Raw genomic sequence first — 18,088 nt, 5'->3', positions numbered from 1 at the left:
AGGAGGACATGCACACACGGAAACAGTCTGAAATAGTCCAGGCTGCGTCCTGCTTAAATTTAGCCCATCTCTGCTTTGGTCACTACCAGTAAATTAGATAAGCCCCTCATGAATAAGTTGATGAGCTCCTCCCCTCCGTGGCTCTCCGCCCCCGCGTGTCCAGTTAAATTCCTCCTGCCTGGCATCAGGTTCCCGGGGGAAAGGGCGGAGAGTTGGCTACAAACTCTGAAACACAAGAAACTAAACAGTAAGCAGACGAAAAGAGAAGAGACGCTTTCTGGCTCCAATTAACGCAGCACTGACTTGAGTTTCACGCTGCGGGGAACTGAGGGGTTAGCTGAAATGAACCGTGACCGGGAATCCGGTGTTGTCGGGATGAACCAGGCTCACACAGGCGGATATTAGAGGTTGGCCTGTTGCTGTGCTGCTCAGAGAGCCCATGTACTTCCCGGTAGAGGCAGCTGGAGGTCCAGGGAGGCGGACTAGAGGCATGACCGGCTCGGATCACAGCAGGACCATTGCGGCCCGGGCTGCTGCCATAGCCGAGCAGCTGCATCACGAGTGCTCCATCTTACTGGAGATCTATGTGAGTACAGGAGCCTGCTTTTTCCACTGGCTGTAACCTGCCAGCAGGTCAGGAAAGAAGTGTGTGTGTGTGTGTGTGTGTGTGTGTGTGTGTGTGCGGGCGCGCGTGTGCGGGCGCGCGCGCGCGGGCGGGAAGAGAAATAGGCCAAGGTTAAATGGAAAGTTAATAGATTTTCTGAGTATGTGTGTCATGAATGTCTGCTGCGCATTCATGCCCTAACTATGTGCAAGTGTGAGTATTTTAAAGAAATGCATAGACAAAGTGTGTGTCTATGTGTGTGTGTGTGTGTGTGTGTGTGTGTGTGTGTGTGTGTGTGTGTAAGAGAGAGAGAAGAGAGAGAGAGAGAGCACAAAAGAATGATGAAAAGGATGCTGTGCAAAAGCAAGATAAGAAGGAGAGAGACTGTGTGTATATTTGTGTGTATGAAAGAGACAAATAATGTGTAGGACAAGGGGGGGGTAGGAATGCAGTGTGGAGGGAGGTGAACCTCTCTGGAATGACAGAGGTGGGCGTTTTTCTGGCACAGTCTTAGATGCCTGGGCACGAAGCCTTCATCTCTCTTCCAGAAGCCTGGGTCTCTTTGCCTATAGGTGTGAGAGCTGCTGGTTATTAAAACTTATTGGTTTCCTGCCAGCTCGCTAGGAGCAAGGGAGCGGCCTGCCATACAACTTCTCATCCACTTCACCCCCACGACTTTGACTCTTCCTTCCTCAACACTTCATGTCTTCTTCAGCTTTCATTCTCTTGACACCGTCTTGTACACACTCTGATCACTGACTTTGTGGGCAGTGGGAGTTTCTTTATGGAAATATTGCTATAGCTCTGAAGTTGCAGCTCCAGATACACTCCAGTGAACACACCATGTAGTGATTAGTTATGTCTTGGCCTGTCATACGGACTTATTTGTACATTTCTCTACTTGACAGTGCGAGGAATTGTCTCTGAAACAAATTTTGGTTTAGTCTTTGGCTCCTAAGTCTCAGATGAATCTGGTACAAATTGAATATTTGCCAGGCAGAGTTTTATTATTTCCAGGCAGGCTGTCCCTTGCCTATTCACTGGGTGGGAAAGCACTCGTTTACGACATCCTTTTCACACCTCTTAAATCCTTTTCAGAGCCTAACATGTTATCGTAGTTCACAGTGAATCAGAGAATATTGTTTCTGACTGCACGTTCACTTCCTGAGGTATCCATAACAGCCTGAATAAGAGTCCTTCTACAGCCTGAGTAGCAAACATCAGCTTCCTCCCTGACTTTCAGAGTGTACAGGTCACACCAGGCCTCTTTGTCAGACTGGTACCAACTTGCACGTAGGGTTCAACAGTAGCGCCTCGGTATAATGTCGCGAGGAGGCCTCTGGGATTCACAGGTCACTAAAGCTGCGGTCAGCAACGATCACAACTGTGAAGTAATGTGACAACATCATTATCCAAATCATAATGTCAGATGGGTCATAACTCTAACTCATAGCTCTGGGAGTGTAGAGGTGCTGAGTTTGATATTTTGGGAAGGTGGATTATTCGCTGTCATGCTGAGAATCTCATACTTGTACGATAAATATGAAGCAGGGGTCGCCAACCTTTTTTCCTCTGAGAGCCGCTTGAAAGTTTCTGAGAGCTACTCATGTTTATTAACGTTAATACACATAGCTGAGCTCCAACCAAACCAGCTGAATAAGCTTCTTCTATGTAAACAATAACAAATTGATATCCAACACACACATTTTGTATCACAGCAGCTTAAATTCAGCAGCATGTGCATGCTTATTTTAGTATTTACAATTACACAGTTTTTCCTTAAACGCCTCTGCAGTGCACGCAACGCTTGTGTGGCAAAACTCGTTTGAAAATTGTCAAATAAAGCGTTTTAATATAAAATTTAACCAGGAAAATTCAGTATTTACCCTTTGATTGGGACCCCCTGGCCCTCCCGAAAGAAGCATATGTTTAAGTCAACACCTAGTATATGACTGGACCCTGTGTGAAACTAGAGGGCCCCTAATTTGAAATGTCATGGCCTTCAGCCAAAGTGTTGTTACTTTGATCTCTCACTCTCTCAATGACAGACACTCGCTTTGTAGCTCTGGCCCCATTGTTGCGGTCCAGCCAAAAATAATGTATTTAATGTATGTATTTAAATAAAGGTTTCAAGAGCTTTGGTTAGAAATCAATGACTTCAGAGATTGGTTAAGTATAAAACCAAAAAGGCAGATGTAAAGTATGTAAAACCGCTATTGATATATTTATGGGAGAGGGAGCCCTTCACAGCCATGACAACAGTAAGAACTGCTCTGCTGCAGCCCAGTGGAGGATAATCCTTAGTAGAGGCAGCCCAAGGAAATTCAATCATTTTGTTCTTATTTAATAAGAAATATTTTCCTTAGTTTATTGTTTGAACAGTTAAAATAATGTATGTCCTGAAAGCGCCTGTGAATTAGTAAATAAAGCTCTCAAACTGCTGGAAATGAAATAATGTGGCTGGATTTCATCTGATGAGCACAAAGGTGACTGTCTTTTTTGTTAATTATAGGTCATGGAAATTCAACTTATTAGTCAGTGAAAGTCAGGGAATTTGACATTTGACTTGAGTAGGGAACCTTGATACAGTATTGCCTGGTATGTGTTTGCACTTACAGAAGTACTTTTTTTGTAGCTTCTGTGCGATCTTGACTGACTCATTTTAACCTTTAACTTGTTTACTTAACAAATCCCTCCTGGAACTGGGCTTGGCACAAATTCCTCCTCAAAAGTTCATTGAATGAGCTCTGATTCCTGTTGCATTAGGAGGAAGGATTTCCCTCATTGTCAAAGATGTTCTCTTTTGGGACAAATTGCCATCAAAGTGACATCAGTGTGGTTTGATAGAAAGCGTTCTTCAATCCTCCAATTATGTGCTTCACTTTCTATCTCCACCCTCTTCTTTCATTTATGTCACCACAAATCTCACTTTTGTTCTTTTCTTTTCTTTCTTTCCTCCCGAAGAGAAAGAAAGAGAGCTTCACTGTAGATGTGGCCGACAGCCGTCTGGTGTCTGTCCCTCCTCCTTCCTCCCAGCTGGACCCCAGAGACAAGCTCCGGCACCTCCACTCTGCTCTGCTACAGTGCCGCAGCTTGCTGGACAGAGCTATCACCAAAGAGGAAGAGGAGCTAGGTAGTGAGAAGAAGGGTGAGTACGAAAACCAGAGGAAGATGGTGAAGGAACGACTGTCGCTTCTCTTAGACAACACTGGAGAACTCTTCAAAGCTGCTGACTGCACGGAAATGTTGACTCCCAGCTTGGAGGTAGGTGTTGCTATATTCAGAGGTGATATTGATGAAGGTCAAATTGCTGGAAACAAAGTGAGGCATCCTATCCTCTTCTCATTGGCAGTTAGACGGCCCCAGCATTGTGTTTGAGCTGAAGCTTTGGGTGTACCGGATCTTCAAAGAGGTGGACCACTGGACCAGGACGACCATCACCACCTTGCAGGACACGCCCTTAGTCATCACCAAGGGGCCAGCGAGGACGGCGATGAGTGTCCGGAGCACGAGGAGCACACGGAGATGAGCTGTAAACATCAGAAAAGTGAAGGAAGATCACTGGCAGAGAACAAAGAGGTCAGGGAGAAGAGAACGATGAGAGAGGAGAAAAGTGTTCAGCAAAGACCGAGGTGAAAAACTGAGTGATATGGAGAAAAAAAGAAACGGATGAATGATATCAGCCCGCTGAGAGAAACACAGATCACTACTGACACAGGGAGACGAGTGAATGGAGTTTTGTAAAAAGAGGCCTCAGATAGAGAGCAAGACACACCAACATAACATTTGTTGGAACAAGTTTGAGATGCAGAGTTTTTGTTTTTTGTTTTCTTTGTTTCTTTCTTTCTTTGTTCAGCGAAAAAGGAAATGAAGGTGTTACTTTTACTTCTTTTTTCCTTCCGCTAACATCTAACTCGCATTCATGGTTTCACTCTCACATGCACGACTCCTTTGACACAGCTGAACTCGTTACTTAAGTTGCAGTGCTGGGATCCTGGTTGATTTTGTGCCTATACAGCATATCATATGCAACATGGATTATTATTTGAGGATGTAGAGCTATAAAGGAAAAAAAAGTATGTAACAGCACCCTCCAGTGTTTAAATTGTGCTATTACTGAGATTCCCTTTCTTTTTCCTTTTCCTCAGTAACACTACTTATTCTGTATCTTGTGGTTTTCTTATGTTTTATTGCACTTTACTAGCAATGGTATAAAACCATATAGTGTGGTTTCGCAAGCACCAAACAACATCACTAGACCAACCTTGTGTCTGAAAGGGATCATAAACGGGGAGTGTAGCAGAGGTACAAGGTAAAAAGTAAAAGTCTATAAAGTGATAAAAGAGAATCATCAACAAAATCTCAATCTAATGACATTCATTTGTGATAGAGATTTTTGTTATTTAAAGTGACAGAAAACCTTTGAAGAAGTTTATGATTTAAAAAAGAAAAAATAGTCCAGCAAGAGAGACACAAAAATCCTGTTCTTCATTACAGTCAACATGAACAAATATTTTAAGGCACACAGCCCATTTCAACGGGATCTGAAGGGTCTGTCAAGTTATTTATGTATTGGGCAGCTGCAATAATCAGCATATTAATTGGTTAATTGGTTGTGAACATGTAACAGAGAAATTAATCAATACCCTCACATACTGCTCTCACCTGTCCATATAACGTGGGCTGCAGTACTAATTAAATTAGCCGAAGACTCGGATTGTCTTTAAAGATGCATGAAGCTTCGGGGTGAAAAAAGAGAAGATAATGTAAATGGGATTGGATCAAAGTCTTGACTGGATAAGCAATAAGATCCAACGTGGAACACGAAACAGACAAAGACGTGATGGAAGAACATCTACATCAACAGATTTATTTGAAAAAAAAAAAAAAATCTAAAAGCAGGCAAATTTTGCAGTGTTTTTATTTTATGGACGAGGGGAACATTTCTATTTTTACTTTGTTACACAGAATTTATTTAGTTAATGTACGTCTTGTTGCATGCTGTGTTTAACCTTTTGGTAGGTGCACTGTGAGTTCAAACAATCTGTGTGATATTTGAGTAATACACTCCAAACTGTTCAAAGCTTCAGACAGATTTAAATGTGTTTGGTCTCTTTAGTCCTTTTTTCCTTTTTTGTATACAGTCTATGGTTTAGTCTGAGTCCATGAAATCAAAGATGAAATGTTAACCCTGAGAAAATAAGAGCTGTTGCACATGTGTGAAAAGGTATTCACCTCATCTGTTGGGAAAGAATGAAAATACATCATACAGCACAATGTCATTCTAAATATCTGATTATGCTCCGGAGGGCAGTGCCTGTAAATGTGATTCACTGTAAATGCAACATGTATTTGCTGTTCTGTTCACAGTATGGGTTGGGGATCACACTCTTTTTCATCGACTCTGGTGACGCTGCTGCTGCAGGACTACGAATCAGACTTTTTTGTCCTCTCAGGCTGTGCTCTCTGTTTCCAGTTGTTCAATTGAGTGGTCTGGTTTGGACTCGACTGCAGGAGTAGTTACTGGCCAGACTTGATCAAAACTAGCACGGAGTTAAACTAACTCATCCTTGAAGGCTTAAAGGCTTATCAGACACAAAAACAAGCTGTTTATAATATCATTAGAAAGTAAGTAAAAATACCAAAATGCTGCTTGCTGGCATTTTACTGTGAAAGGGATTTATTACGAGGACAGTTACTGTATTATCTGCCTTGGCAATTGAAGAGTAAATTGTAGGATTAAGCAGAACATGTTACAAAGTTCTCTACTGGTTACAGATTTCAATGACCTCATATTATAAACCTCTGTTCTTTTGTCTGTGCTGCACAAATCACCTGCCAGTCATTGATTGACCCACATGGGACTCATACAGCACTGTTCATCTGTCCTTACACATACTACGAAAGTTACATTTCCTGGTTTTGTTCTTGTATGTGCTGTTGACTGATTATAGACTGATTATTTTTTGATCTGTCCATCTTCCTTATGAATGTAGTGTGTTACACCACCGGGTGCCGTCTCTGTTGACCTCTGCTGTAAAGACAGCGAGCTGTAGACAAATGGCTCAAGGCACAAAGGGAGGATCAGTTTACCTCGGCATCTCTGTAAGCAGCAGTCGTACTGCAGGAAACTGCCACGCTTATTAGAGTTGTCACAACCGTAGGGGGATAAGCACATCATGAAGACGGCATGATCAACAACCTTTTCATAAAGAATCTATGGCTGACTCCCTTCAGGCCAACCAAATGTGTTGATTTACTTATGTTATATTTCAGTGTCACTGCCATTTAACTTTTATGGTCAAGCAGCAACACTTTCTGTGGCTTTATCCGCGCAACATTTGTCCTACTGGATTTTAACCCTTTGTGATATGTTAACATGAGATAAACCACTCACCAACGATACATTCAATATTTCTTCGGGCTGACTTTTGTGTTCCACTGTCGTCCAAAAGTCTTTTGGCTGTCTCTAATTAAATGTGTCTTTTGTACTGAAAACTATAATTTCTTGAACTTTTCTAGTAAAGCCCCGATTAGATGTTTAATCTATAACTGTGCAGGGTCAATTTCACTTTTAAAGGCAGGTTTTATGGCTCTGAAAGAGACATTTCATGCTGACTATATGCACACATGACAGGGTGTTTTTGGACAGAGCAGTGCAAAATAAGAGTAAAGCATGACTATTTTCTTTAACATTTTTTTTTTAGAATTACAGGTTTTCCTGATTAATTGTTTTGTTTGGTGTTAGAAAATTGAAAAATTTTGAAAAACCATATTTTCCTAAAGTCCATGTTGTCATATTTAAAAGACTTGTTTTGTCTAACAAATGGTCAAAAATGCTAATATATTCTGCGTACCATCACAGAGGACAGAAATATTCATACTTTGTTTCATATTTTAGAATGTAAAAACTAAAATAAAAAAAATAAAAAAGTTTTTCAGGACAAATTACTTGTTTTAAAACACATTAATGAAAATATTGTTTCTGCTATGGATTTCCCTAAAGATGAATTACCTATACATACATAATAAATACATAATTTATAAATATGAAAATATTTTTTTTATTTTAAAAGTTTAACCACTGGATACATGGTGTGTCTTACATCACAGACAGTCCACTTTTGGTGTGTGAGCAATGCTACATGACACTTGTGTTCGTGTAATATGGACCAGAAATGGCTTTTACACTACTTGTGATGTCACAAATCCTGCTCACAGTAATATGCTTTAAACTCAAGTTTCCGCTGAGAAACTTTTCACTTTCAGTAGACATGGGAGATTTTGGAGTCCAACTGAACATACATCACTGCACAGTGAAGCAGTTGATGCATGTATGTTTTCTGCAGAGAGACTCAACTAATGGTTTCAGCTCTGCTTTGTTTAAAGTTTCAGACATTATTTAAAGTGACACAGTTTACCGCAACATGATTGTCTAGTAATTATTAGAGCGGAGGTAAAGTTGTCTAATTTCAGCTTTGGACCTATTTCTGGCCAGTTTTACAAATGTCATCTTGGAAATGAGTCCAATCTTCTGCTTTAAATGTCCTCTGTGATTAAAGCCCTCAGAGCTTCTTGTGGTTGGTTTGTACACTATACTCAAAATGTTCATATGTAAGAACACTTGAACCTTTTGCTTCTACAGGAAAAGTAGTTGGTGTAGCTTTAACTCAAACGTGAGTCGAGGTAAACACACAGCACTTAAACATTATTTTATGTCTAAAAGGGACTTAAAACTACAGAATCAGTTTATTGTTTTAGTTTTTCTGGTTTATACTTTATGATAATGATACAAACTTACAAATGTATTTAGGATAATGGGGAGATCATCAGTTGAAGCATTGTGAATATGATAGCAAAGTAATAGAAGGTCTTTTATATTCTCCTTAAACTTTTTTATGTTAGTGGTTGGATTTCTGAAGGTGGATGAGTGGGTTGAAATAAATTGATCTTGGCTAAAATTTGAGTTGTGTCTTGTCACTGTGTTACTTTAAATCAGATTGGTTCACAAATGTTGGCGATCAGTCGTGTGCGTGCATGGAGCATTGGAGGATGTATTTTTTTTGTTGCAATAAAAATTTAAGTGACGAAGAACATCTGTCAGTTCACATTTTGAGTGTGAATATTATTAGTGAGATTGTGTGTGTGTGTGTGTGTGTGTGTGTGTGTGTGTGTGTTCATGTTTGACTGTAAAAAAAGACAGGATGTGTATTTGAGCAAAAGGGGCGGAGTGTATGTTTGAAAGGGTGTGTGTTTGTTTGTTTATTTGTGTTTATGTATATGTGCATGTGTGTGCACATCTTTGCATTTGTGTGTGTGGTTGTTAGGGAAGGAGTGGCAGCCAGGATGCCTGTGGAAGAGGGGGAGGTGTGTGTGTGTGTGTGTGTGTGTGTGTGTGTGTGTGTGTGTGAATATATATATATATATATGTGAGTGCAGCAACCTAGAGAAAATATGTGTGTGTGTGTGTGTGTGTGTGTTCGTGTTAAAGGGAGAGAGCGAGAGAGAGAGAGAGACTGGGAGAGAAAATGGGTGTGTGTCTGTGTGCTTGTGCGCATGTGTCTGTGTGTACTTGTACATTCGTGTGGGTGTATGTGTGTCTGAGAGAGACAGTGAGATGAAAAAAGAGAAGGGGAGAGAGGGCAGGAAAGTGTGTGCGTGTGCGTGTGCATGTGCGTGTGCCTGTGTGTGTGTGTGTGTGAGAGAGACACAGACAGACAGAGACAGACCGAGAGACAGAAAGAGGGAGGGGAGAGAGAGCAAGCAGGAGACAGAATGTGTGTATGAGTGTGTTTGTGTGTGCGTGCCTGTGAATGTGTGTGCAGAAGTGTGTGTTCCTGTGTGAGTGAGCGAGTGAGAGAAGCAGAGCAAGAGCGACTCTGTGTATTTACTTGTGAGTGAGTGAGTGAGTGAGTGAGTGAGTGAATGATCGAGCAAGGAAGAGAGAGAGGACATGTACTTGTGTGTGTGTGTGTGTGTGCGTGCGCGTGTGTGACAGAAAGAGTGGGGGAAGGGCGTACAGGGGAGATATGTGTGTGTGTGTGTGTGTGTGTGTGTGTGTGTGTGTGTGTGTGTTGTGTGAAAGGAAAGAGGGAATGTGTGTGTGTGTGACTGTGTGTGTGTGTGTGTGTGTGTGTGTGTGTGTGTGTGTGTGTGTGTGTGAGTGTGTGTGTGTGTGTGTGTGTGTGTGTGAGTGCGCCTGCGTAGGAGGGAATGTGCATGGACTAGTGTGTGTTTGTTTGACTCTGTGTGTGCGTGTGCTTGTGTGATGTGTGTGTGTGTGTGTGTGTGTGTGTGTGTGTGTGTGTGTGTGTGTGTGTGTGTGTGTGTGTGTGTGTGTGTGTCTGACAGAGATAGAGGGGGAGGGGTGTGTGCGGGGAGAGCTAGGAGCAAGCTCTGCAAATGATGTGTGTGTGTGTGTGTGTGTGTGTGTGTGTGTGTGTGTGTGTGTGTGTGTGTGTGTGAGAGTTTGTGAGTGTGTGAGTGTAAGTGTGTGTATGTGTGAGAGTGTGTGAGTGTTTGTGTGAGTGTGTGTACGTGTGAGAGTGTGTGTGTGTGTGTGTGTGTGTGTGTGTGTGTGTGTGTGTGTGTGTGTGGTTGCAGCAGTACAATATGTGCCTGTGCTGAATGAAAGGGAAATGAATGCAGTGTGTGTGTGTGTGTGTGTGTGTGTGTGTGTGTGTGTGTGTGTGTGTGTGTGTGTGTGTGTGTGTGTGTGTGTGTTTGTGTGTGAGTGTGCTGTGGAAGAGGGTGTGTGTCCTTTATTGGAACTGTGTGTGTGTGTGTGTGTAGTTTGTGAGGACTTTGTGTTGCTGCACATGTGCACTGCTTGCACGTGCATGTGAATGTTTGTCTTCAGTAAGGCTTGTGTAGCTGTGTGTTACTGTGACCGCATATGTGTGTGTGTTTGCATGTTTGTGTGCTCGTGAATACACACGCACACACTTATTGGGGGTATTGGTGCGGGTGATGAAGTGTTCATGATAGTGTGCACACGCAAACAGAGCAGAATTACAATTAAACTGAACTCATTCAGCAGCTCCCAGATCTCCATACATTTTCTCTCACATCCTTCTTCGGTTTTATCTCATCTCTGCATCATTTTTTAAGCTTCTTCATGACTGTTACATCTCCTGTGCGACTCACGACTTGTACTTTTTGTCAAGTGGCTCCACATTCAGACCGTCCTCCCCTAAAACACGACTGTATAGATCGTCTGTGCAAGTAGCCTAATACGACGCATATTTACATTCACTGCGACCTCTAGTGGGCATTATAGTTGTAATGGGAGCACAGCATGACGTCAATTGATGCAGTATGAATAGTAATAAGTCTGCATAGGCAATTAGGTCGGGGTAGGTTGGATGGATCAAACGATGGACTTTCACCAAGAAGGTCGCTGTGCGTGTCGTGTGAAAACAAAAGTCAACGTTGACCTATTTTAACCTTCGTTCATGGCGTAAATTATGTAAGTAATACACTCATCTAAATCTAAACCATGGTAAACAATGTTTTTTTCCTAAAGCTAACCAAACTGCAACCGTTCCATCATATTAAGCGCATGTTTATTATTGTTACCATGACAACGAAAGTCGTCAATATGCTAAGTTGGCCGTCAGATTTGCAACAATGGAAGCCGGGACCTACTACCTACCTACTACTGTTTGAGAAAAAACAATGCTTGTCTAAAAACTATGCAAAAGGACAAACATTAAATTTAAACTGGAGTTTTGAAGGCTGTTCAGAGGCCTGAATGTATCTTACACTGAGGCACTCAGTGATTTAGTGGTAAATCAGGGCTTGTATATACAATGTTTTCTTAAGTTTTCTATTGCTGAGTTAGAAACGTGTGTTGAATTTGATGCCAGTTGGCTAGTAGTAGTAGATATAGATTAAATGCATGGTTAATATTTACCATTTACTTCTGCGGGGTCATATTTATCAATAAAACTGCTGTTTGTTTTTTGTGGTAAAAGACATTAGTGGAAGTCATTTATGTTTGTTTTTAATAATTAAAATTTAAACTAGGTTTTCCATCGCTATTCTTACCTGTTGCAAGGAACTGAATAAATTAAGAAGAAAACATTTACATGTCTACTATTTTATTGAAATAATAAATGAGTCCCACTGAACACATATTCATGTCAGTCTATGCACATACATGAAAGACAAAGGTTTACTGTGTGTGTGTTTTAATTTTGCATTTGCTACATGTATCCTGTCTGCTTGGGTTGGCACAAATTAAGTGGTGAAATTGCGCAGGTTTCTGCAAGACATTTTGTAGTTTACCAGTGCAGACTGTAAAGAATCGGGTAATAATCGGAGCAGAGAAGTCCTTTGTGCTGAGTATAAACCTTGTGTGTGCATGTACATGTTTTTGTGACTTCATTGGGACCGCATAGACAACGATATTGTCGAGACCAGTGTCCTTGTGGCAAAGACCAGTCCTAATGAGACAAAATGACATTTCAAAGGTCCTGGTTAAAGTTGGGAGTAAGGTGTGAATTGAGATTAGGTTAAGGTTAGAGTTAGGCATGAGTGTGTGTGTGTGTAATTGTACAACTCTCTTTGAAAGGACCAGTTTTGGTTTTAAACTATTGGAGTGAGGACATTTTGACTAAATGAGGACATCTTGGCTGGTCCTCACTTTCTTACAACCTTTCAAAGGGCTGGTTGAGGGTTAAGACTTGGTTATAGGTTTAAGGTTAAATTTAGGTTTAGTTTAGGTTAGATTAGGGTTAGGGTTAGGTTTAGGCCCTTAGTTGTGATGGTTAAGGTTAGGGTACGGCCGGGGTTAGGGAATGCATGCATCAATGAGTCAATGGAAAATCTTCATTGGGGACAGTGAAACAAGTGTGTGTTCGCGGGGGGCCTGAGTGTCTTGTTTTATGTCCCGCTGGGAACTTTAACCTAAATGCTTACTAACCTACAGAGTCACTGTGGGGACAAAAATTGAGGTCTCACAGGTAAAGTCTGCTTTTTGAGGGTGTAGACCTGGTTCTAGGGTCAGGGTTAGAGTTAGGTTTAGATTAGGTTTACGATAAGAGTGGTTAAGGTTAGGCATTTAGTTATGGGTAAGGGTTTGTGGGTCTTTCCATCCACCACTGTGATCCAAACTAAACTTGCCAGATTGTCATAAAATTTTGAAAAATAAATGTATGGCTCTAAGGTGATGATTGTTGCTGACCCTGAGCTTTGCCAGTGCATCTGTCAGGTAAAAAAAAAAAAAAAAAAAAAAAAAAAAATCAATGTTGGCTAACAACAGCTTGTATCTTTGATTTAACCTAGCGACTGGATATAAAACTGACAAATAACTTCAATAATTATGCCCCTAATTAACGTAATTCACAAAATATGTTCAATATGTTTCTCTAAAACTGTCAAACAACAAACCAGCACTGCATGCGAGAGAGAAAAAAAAAACTTAACCTGTCAAATATGGATGATCCAATAATCTCATTCGTGTCCACTCTCAAATGCCAAATTAAGGAAAAGGTTGAAGATCGAAAAACAAGGAAGCAAATAAATAAACAAAAGCAAATAAATGTTTTTATGTATGTAAGCATGATATGCAGTATGATGAATAGCAAGACATGACCCAAAACCAGGAATAACAACAAGTATTTGTGCATTATGAGATTTTTCTTTTTTTCTATAGCTGAAAAAATTGCAGGGTTATTTATTGGCTCATTTGAATGGAACAACTCAATAAAAGAGTTTTCTGTTACTGTTTACTGTTAGTGTGTTTACTGTCACTAACCCTGACTAAATAAGATGATAATCTGATTTAGGCTCTTATTGATCTCAACATGTTAAATTTGTGTAGACTGCCTCTTCTTCTTGAACCTTATTCAGCTGTGAGTCTTTGCCTTAAAAGCATAATCACTTTTCCTGTTAGGCCCTACATTATTATCACTGGTATCATCAAATTGAGATGGAGCAGAATAATTCCATTCATTCTTTATACAGATTAACATGCATTCATCCTCAGATCAATTTGCCTTTTCAAGTCAGAGATTGAGGGAGTTTGTGTGCTTCTATAAGGTTTAGCTGGGATAGACAGAGGATCTGTAATTTTTTTTATTTCACCAATGTCTTTTCTTCTCTCTTGCTGATTTTTCTGCATCTGAATCTTCGTCCTGTGTCTTTCCCCGATGCAGGTGTCAGAGGTCCATGTGCTGCTCAATCTTCTCTCCCTCTGCTTACTCTCTCTCTCACTCTGTCCTTTTCTGCTTCTGGACCTCTGTCCTGCGCCTCTCCCTGATACAGGCTATAATTAGAGTAGAAACAACAGAAACAGCTCAAAACAAACTCTCTGCAGGACTATCGGTGACTGCAGCACATGCACTCTTTAACAGCTGGCTTCAACTCTTGTGCACTAGAGGAAAAGACGCAGGTAGCGTTTTATCATATATCATTAAAAGTATGTAAATATTGTCTGCCAGTAGTATATTTAAAAAAAAATGTTTCAGTTTTTGAATTATTTCAGTGGGGAAGTTAATGGTCTTTTCTATAAGAGCACAAAGGTGTTCTTTGATGCAATTCGTCTAAAATATTAATAAATATCATTGAAGAGATAAAAGAAACTCATTTAAGCCTTTCAATGATATGTTTGCATAATATGTTTGCTCCATAACATACAACTCATAAAATAAAATTGCTGAGTTTTCTAACAATTTATACAACCAAAAATGAATATTAGTATGTATTGCTGTTTGCTGATTGGACTCTGGCTTTGACAGTAATTTGACACATTTTCAAGCAGTATTTTTTAAATAAAAATATTATTTGAGTTATCAAGGCAAAAATATTCAGAAATAACATCTCTGAGCCTTGTGTCAGTAAATAATTTAATATTTTTATGATGGAGAACATGAACACATTTCTGTGTATGTAGAATGTGTGCACTTATTAGGGTCCGAGCACCGATGGTACGAAAGCCCTATTGTTCTTCAAGGAATTATTATTCCGCGTTATTATTATTCTCCGTAAACAACTGCATTTTTGGAGGCTTTATCATATTCAAAAACTCATGAAAGTTGGTACACGCGTCTCTCCCAGCGAAAGATTTAATATTTTAGTGGAGTTGCGAGTGGGCGTGGCCAAATGGCTCGCTAGCGCCCCCTAAACAGATGCCCCGGTGGCTACATTTACCTACATGCACGAAATTCAGTGGACACGTGTCATACCGAGATGTACAAAAAAGTTCCAATGCACCATTACATCAACTCAACAGGAAGTCCGCCAGTTTGAATTTAGTTGCCATTTTGAATTTAGTCACCATTTTTGGCGATTCACCACATGTACTTTAACGAACTCTTCCTACAGATTTTGTTGGACCGACTTGAAATTTAGTCTGTGCACTCTTAACATGTTTGAAATTAAAAGTTATCAAAAGAATTGGTTTTCGTCGATTGGTGTGCCCGTGGTGTGGCGGCCAAAAAGTGACCCAAAAGTCCTAGTATAGCATGTCGTCTAAAATGTGATAAAAAAAAAAAAGTCATACAAAAGTCGTCCAAAAAGTGACCCAAAAATGACTTTTTTTCTTCAGCGCTGAAGATAGTCTAGCAGTCTATGAACGCCTCTTCAGAGCTGGAAACAACCTAATGAGGACTTGGGTTTGAGCCCCGCTCAATGTAGTCCACACAGTTCACAGAGAGAGGGGAGCCTTAAGGGTAAACACGGTTCACGGAGAGCGATTCCCCATACGGGTAAGCCACACAGTTTCAGGTTTGCGTTGTAGATGCAGCCATACTAATACCAAACCAAAGGTCAACAACCATGCAAAACAAAAACCCTAATACAAAATTTAAAAAAATAATAGAAATCAATCAAAAAATAACAGGTGTGTCTAAATCTTCTCGGTTTTGTGTCAGAACTACCACAAGCTTTATCCCCCAAAATCCGATTAATCCCACATTTGAATGCTATAGTCTGACTTTTTTTTTTTCATATTTCCAATGACATGACACAGTGGTGCAGTCGTTAGAGCAGTTGCATCACAGTAAGAAGTAATTGGGTTCAATCCTCACTTGAAGCATGCGTGTCAGTTCACAAAAAGGGCATATTCCAAAAAAGTCATACTATAGCATGTCATCTGAAATATTCCAAAAAAGTTATGCTATAGCATGTTGTCCAAAAGGGGATTAAAAAAAAAAGACATAGCATGTCATCTAAAAAGTGACCCAAAAGTAATTTTTGTATATGGTATAGAGTATAGCCAAACGATGTGGCTAAGTTTGATATTTCGCTATGACACAGGAAGTTGATGTTAAAAGTCAAACGATGCTCCAAACCTCACGAAACATTGCACATGCGTCAGACACCAACTTTCGTTCAGTTTTTGAAGTTGTAGAAGCCACAAAAATAAACAATTTTTTAAAAGAAGAATAAGGAACAAGATCGAGAAAAATATTAAAACTGCAAGTGGGAATATGCGGACCCTCGCGTGTTGCACGTCGGGGAGCCGGCGGCCCCGACCCAGTGGATCCTGGACGTGCAGCGTGCGAGGGCCCGCCTATCACTGCTTGCAGTTTTAATTACACATTGTTTCTGCTGAATTTATCATAAAGTTCAATGAAATTATCAGTGTTTGACAACAGTGCAAGAAAAAGGTGTTATTATTGATCTGTAAAGTTGATCATTTTTCCCTTAAAATAAATTGACAGTCAATCACATAATTACTTGTAGCATTATATTAATGTTGGCATTGCATTGTCACACTTTTGCATTGTGAATAACCTTTTCATCCTTACAATTTAGTCCTGACATCAAGATGATGCAACAGAAACTGTGTAACTTAAATAAAGTAGGCTGCCAATGAGTGTTATTGTAGTCTGCTTTCACCAGTGTGATGTATGCAACATGTGTCTTTTAATTCTTATAAAAAAACAAAAAAAACAATAATAATGTTTTTAAGAGGACTTGAGAGAGATTTCTCATTGACCTTTGGATAATCAAATCTATTGTATATATTGATGACATTAACACGTTTATAACAGAAAAATAAACAAATTACATAGTTAAAAATGCAGATTACTTAAATAATTTAAATAATCAACTTTAAATGACCTGTTGATGAAAACAGGTGTCATTGAAAATGTGGTGCAATGATGTGATATTTCTTGTTTTAATTAAGCAGGTTAGCATGTTATTTTTTATGGTATAAATAATTACTGGCATATATTTACCCCAATAAACAATTAGGCCATAAATGGTTTTGCATTACTAAAGTAAACACGACATTGTTTTGTCCACTGTTACAAAATGGGGTAAACAAATTTATAAAAAAGATCAACATAATAATTCATCAAAACATAATAATTCATCAAGATATATCTAATTTGCAATGCATTTGTTAGTCAATACAAGTGCAAATCAAAGTTTTTTTTTTTTTTTTTTTTTTTACCCTCGATGTGTCTTTTAAACTTACCAATTCAATGATTTGTTAATATCATCTTAAAATATTCAAGACAAACATTTCAGTTATTTGATAAATAGCTGTAAAAATATATCTGAGCAGTTTCTGTTTTCTATTGACAGATATGCATAATTGTCCTAAATGGAGCTACAGTAAAATGACTGTAACCTATTGAGGATCATATTGGTCACATTTTATAATTTTAATGCATTCTAATGTTAATTTGGATATATGTGCAAAGGCAGTTTGAATAATTACACAATTGGATGATAAGGTAGGCTCCTGTGTTAACCTGTTGATAAAATAAGGTGTGTAAAGATGTGTAAACAGTATTAAATATATCCCACTATGCCTTCTGTTTAAAAGACAAAGAATCACCTCAATGTTTCTCCTTGCATCTGTTTGATTTTCTTGATTTCTTCCCTCAGTTAGCGAGCTAATCACTCTTCTTAGAAACGGTCTAGTTTTTTCATCTGCTTGGTGAGCGCGTCCATTCCCCTCGCAGGGGTGACGTACATCATCCTATTTACTGAAAGTGACCTGCAGCCTAATTTTTTACTCCCCCATCGTAAAAACATTTAAACGTTGTTTTAAATTTTTACCTTCGTCGAACGTTGGCTGGCTAAAATGACCTCACAGACTACAACGCGGACTATTTTGTTGCCTGCGGCGCGCTTCGCACCCCTCCGCTCATCGTCGGTGGGAGCGGCTGGAATAACCTTGGTGTGAGCCAGTTGAGCGGCTGGAGAGAAGAGCGAGAGGCTGAGCGGTGAGGGAGCCGAAGATCAGCAACTGCTGGCGTGAACATGGCGGAGACCGTACGCTCGCTCTTCGAATACCGGGACCCACACAGCCTGGACAGCGACGGAGAAGGCGTCAAACCAGCACCGCCGCTACGAGGGTGAGGGAGCCCGTTCAACACGACATGTATAATAACGGAAAACTGTTTCATGATAGTGTTTTCCTGCCCAATGACAGCCAGACTCGGGTGGGGGTGTGTGCGCGCATGTATGTATGCGTGAGTGTGTTTTTGATGGACTAAAGTTATAAACCCGCGCTATTTG

At 40.0% G+C, this 18,088-nt stretch overlaps 2 protein-coding genes across 6 annotated transcripts in view; both read left to right on the top strand.

Moving 5' to 3' along the window:
• Positions 1-210: 210 nt before the first annotated feature.
• Positions 211-8,692, top strand: cntf (ciliary neurotrophic factor). Its single transcript, XM_069168086.1, has 3 exons — positions 211-586; positions 3,569-3,868; positions 3,957-8,692. Exons 1-3 carry the CDS (start codon positions 440-442, stop codon positions 4,131-4,133), a joined length of 624 nt encoding a protein of 207 aa, XP_069024187.1. The 5' UTR covers positions 211-439; the 3' UTR covers positions 4,134-8,692.
• A 9,069-nt stretch (positions 8,693-17,761) lies between these two features.
• The window catches only part of LOC138208637 (uncharacterized), a 23,666-nt gene continuing 23,339 nt past the window's right edge, over positions 17,762-18,088 (top strand). For all 5 annotated transcript variants that reach the window (XM_069166687.1, XM_069166689.1, XM_069166686.1 and 2 more), the window contains exon 1: positions 17,762-17,925. In XM_069166687.1, coding sequence (XP_069022788.1) covers positions 17,831-17,925 — 95 coding nt within the window. In that variant the 5' untranslated portion in view covers positions 17,762-17,830. The remainder of the gene's footprint in view (positions 17,926-18,088) is intronic.

Source organism: Embiotoca jacksoni, unplaced genomic scaffold (genome assembly GCF_022577435.1).
Source record: "Embiotoca jacksoni isolate LCO1_2020_lvr unplaced genomic scaffold, fEmbJac1.0.p SCAF_4, whole genome shotgun sequence".
Classification (NCBI taxonomy): Eukaryota; Metazoa; Chordata; class Actinopteri; family Embiotocidae; genus Embiotoca; species Embiotoca jacksoni.
The sequence above is the reverse complement of the archived record's forward strand: the minus strand, read 5'-3'. Positions and strand labels throughout refer to the sequence as shown.

Coding starts and splice junctions, on each gene's coding strand:
- cntf (XM_069168086.1), top strand. CDS start 440: ATGTACTTCCCGGTAGAGGCAGCTGGAGGTCCAGGGAGGCGGACTAGA. Junction 587..3,568: donor CCATCTTACTGGAGATCTAT/GTGAGTACAGGA, acceptor TTCCTCCCGAAG/AGAAAGAAAGAGAGCTTCAC. Junction 3,869..3,956: donor TGTTGACTCCCAGCTTGGAG/GTAGGTGTTGCT, acceptor TCTCATTGGCAG/TTAGACGGCCCCAGCATTGT.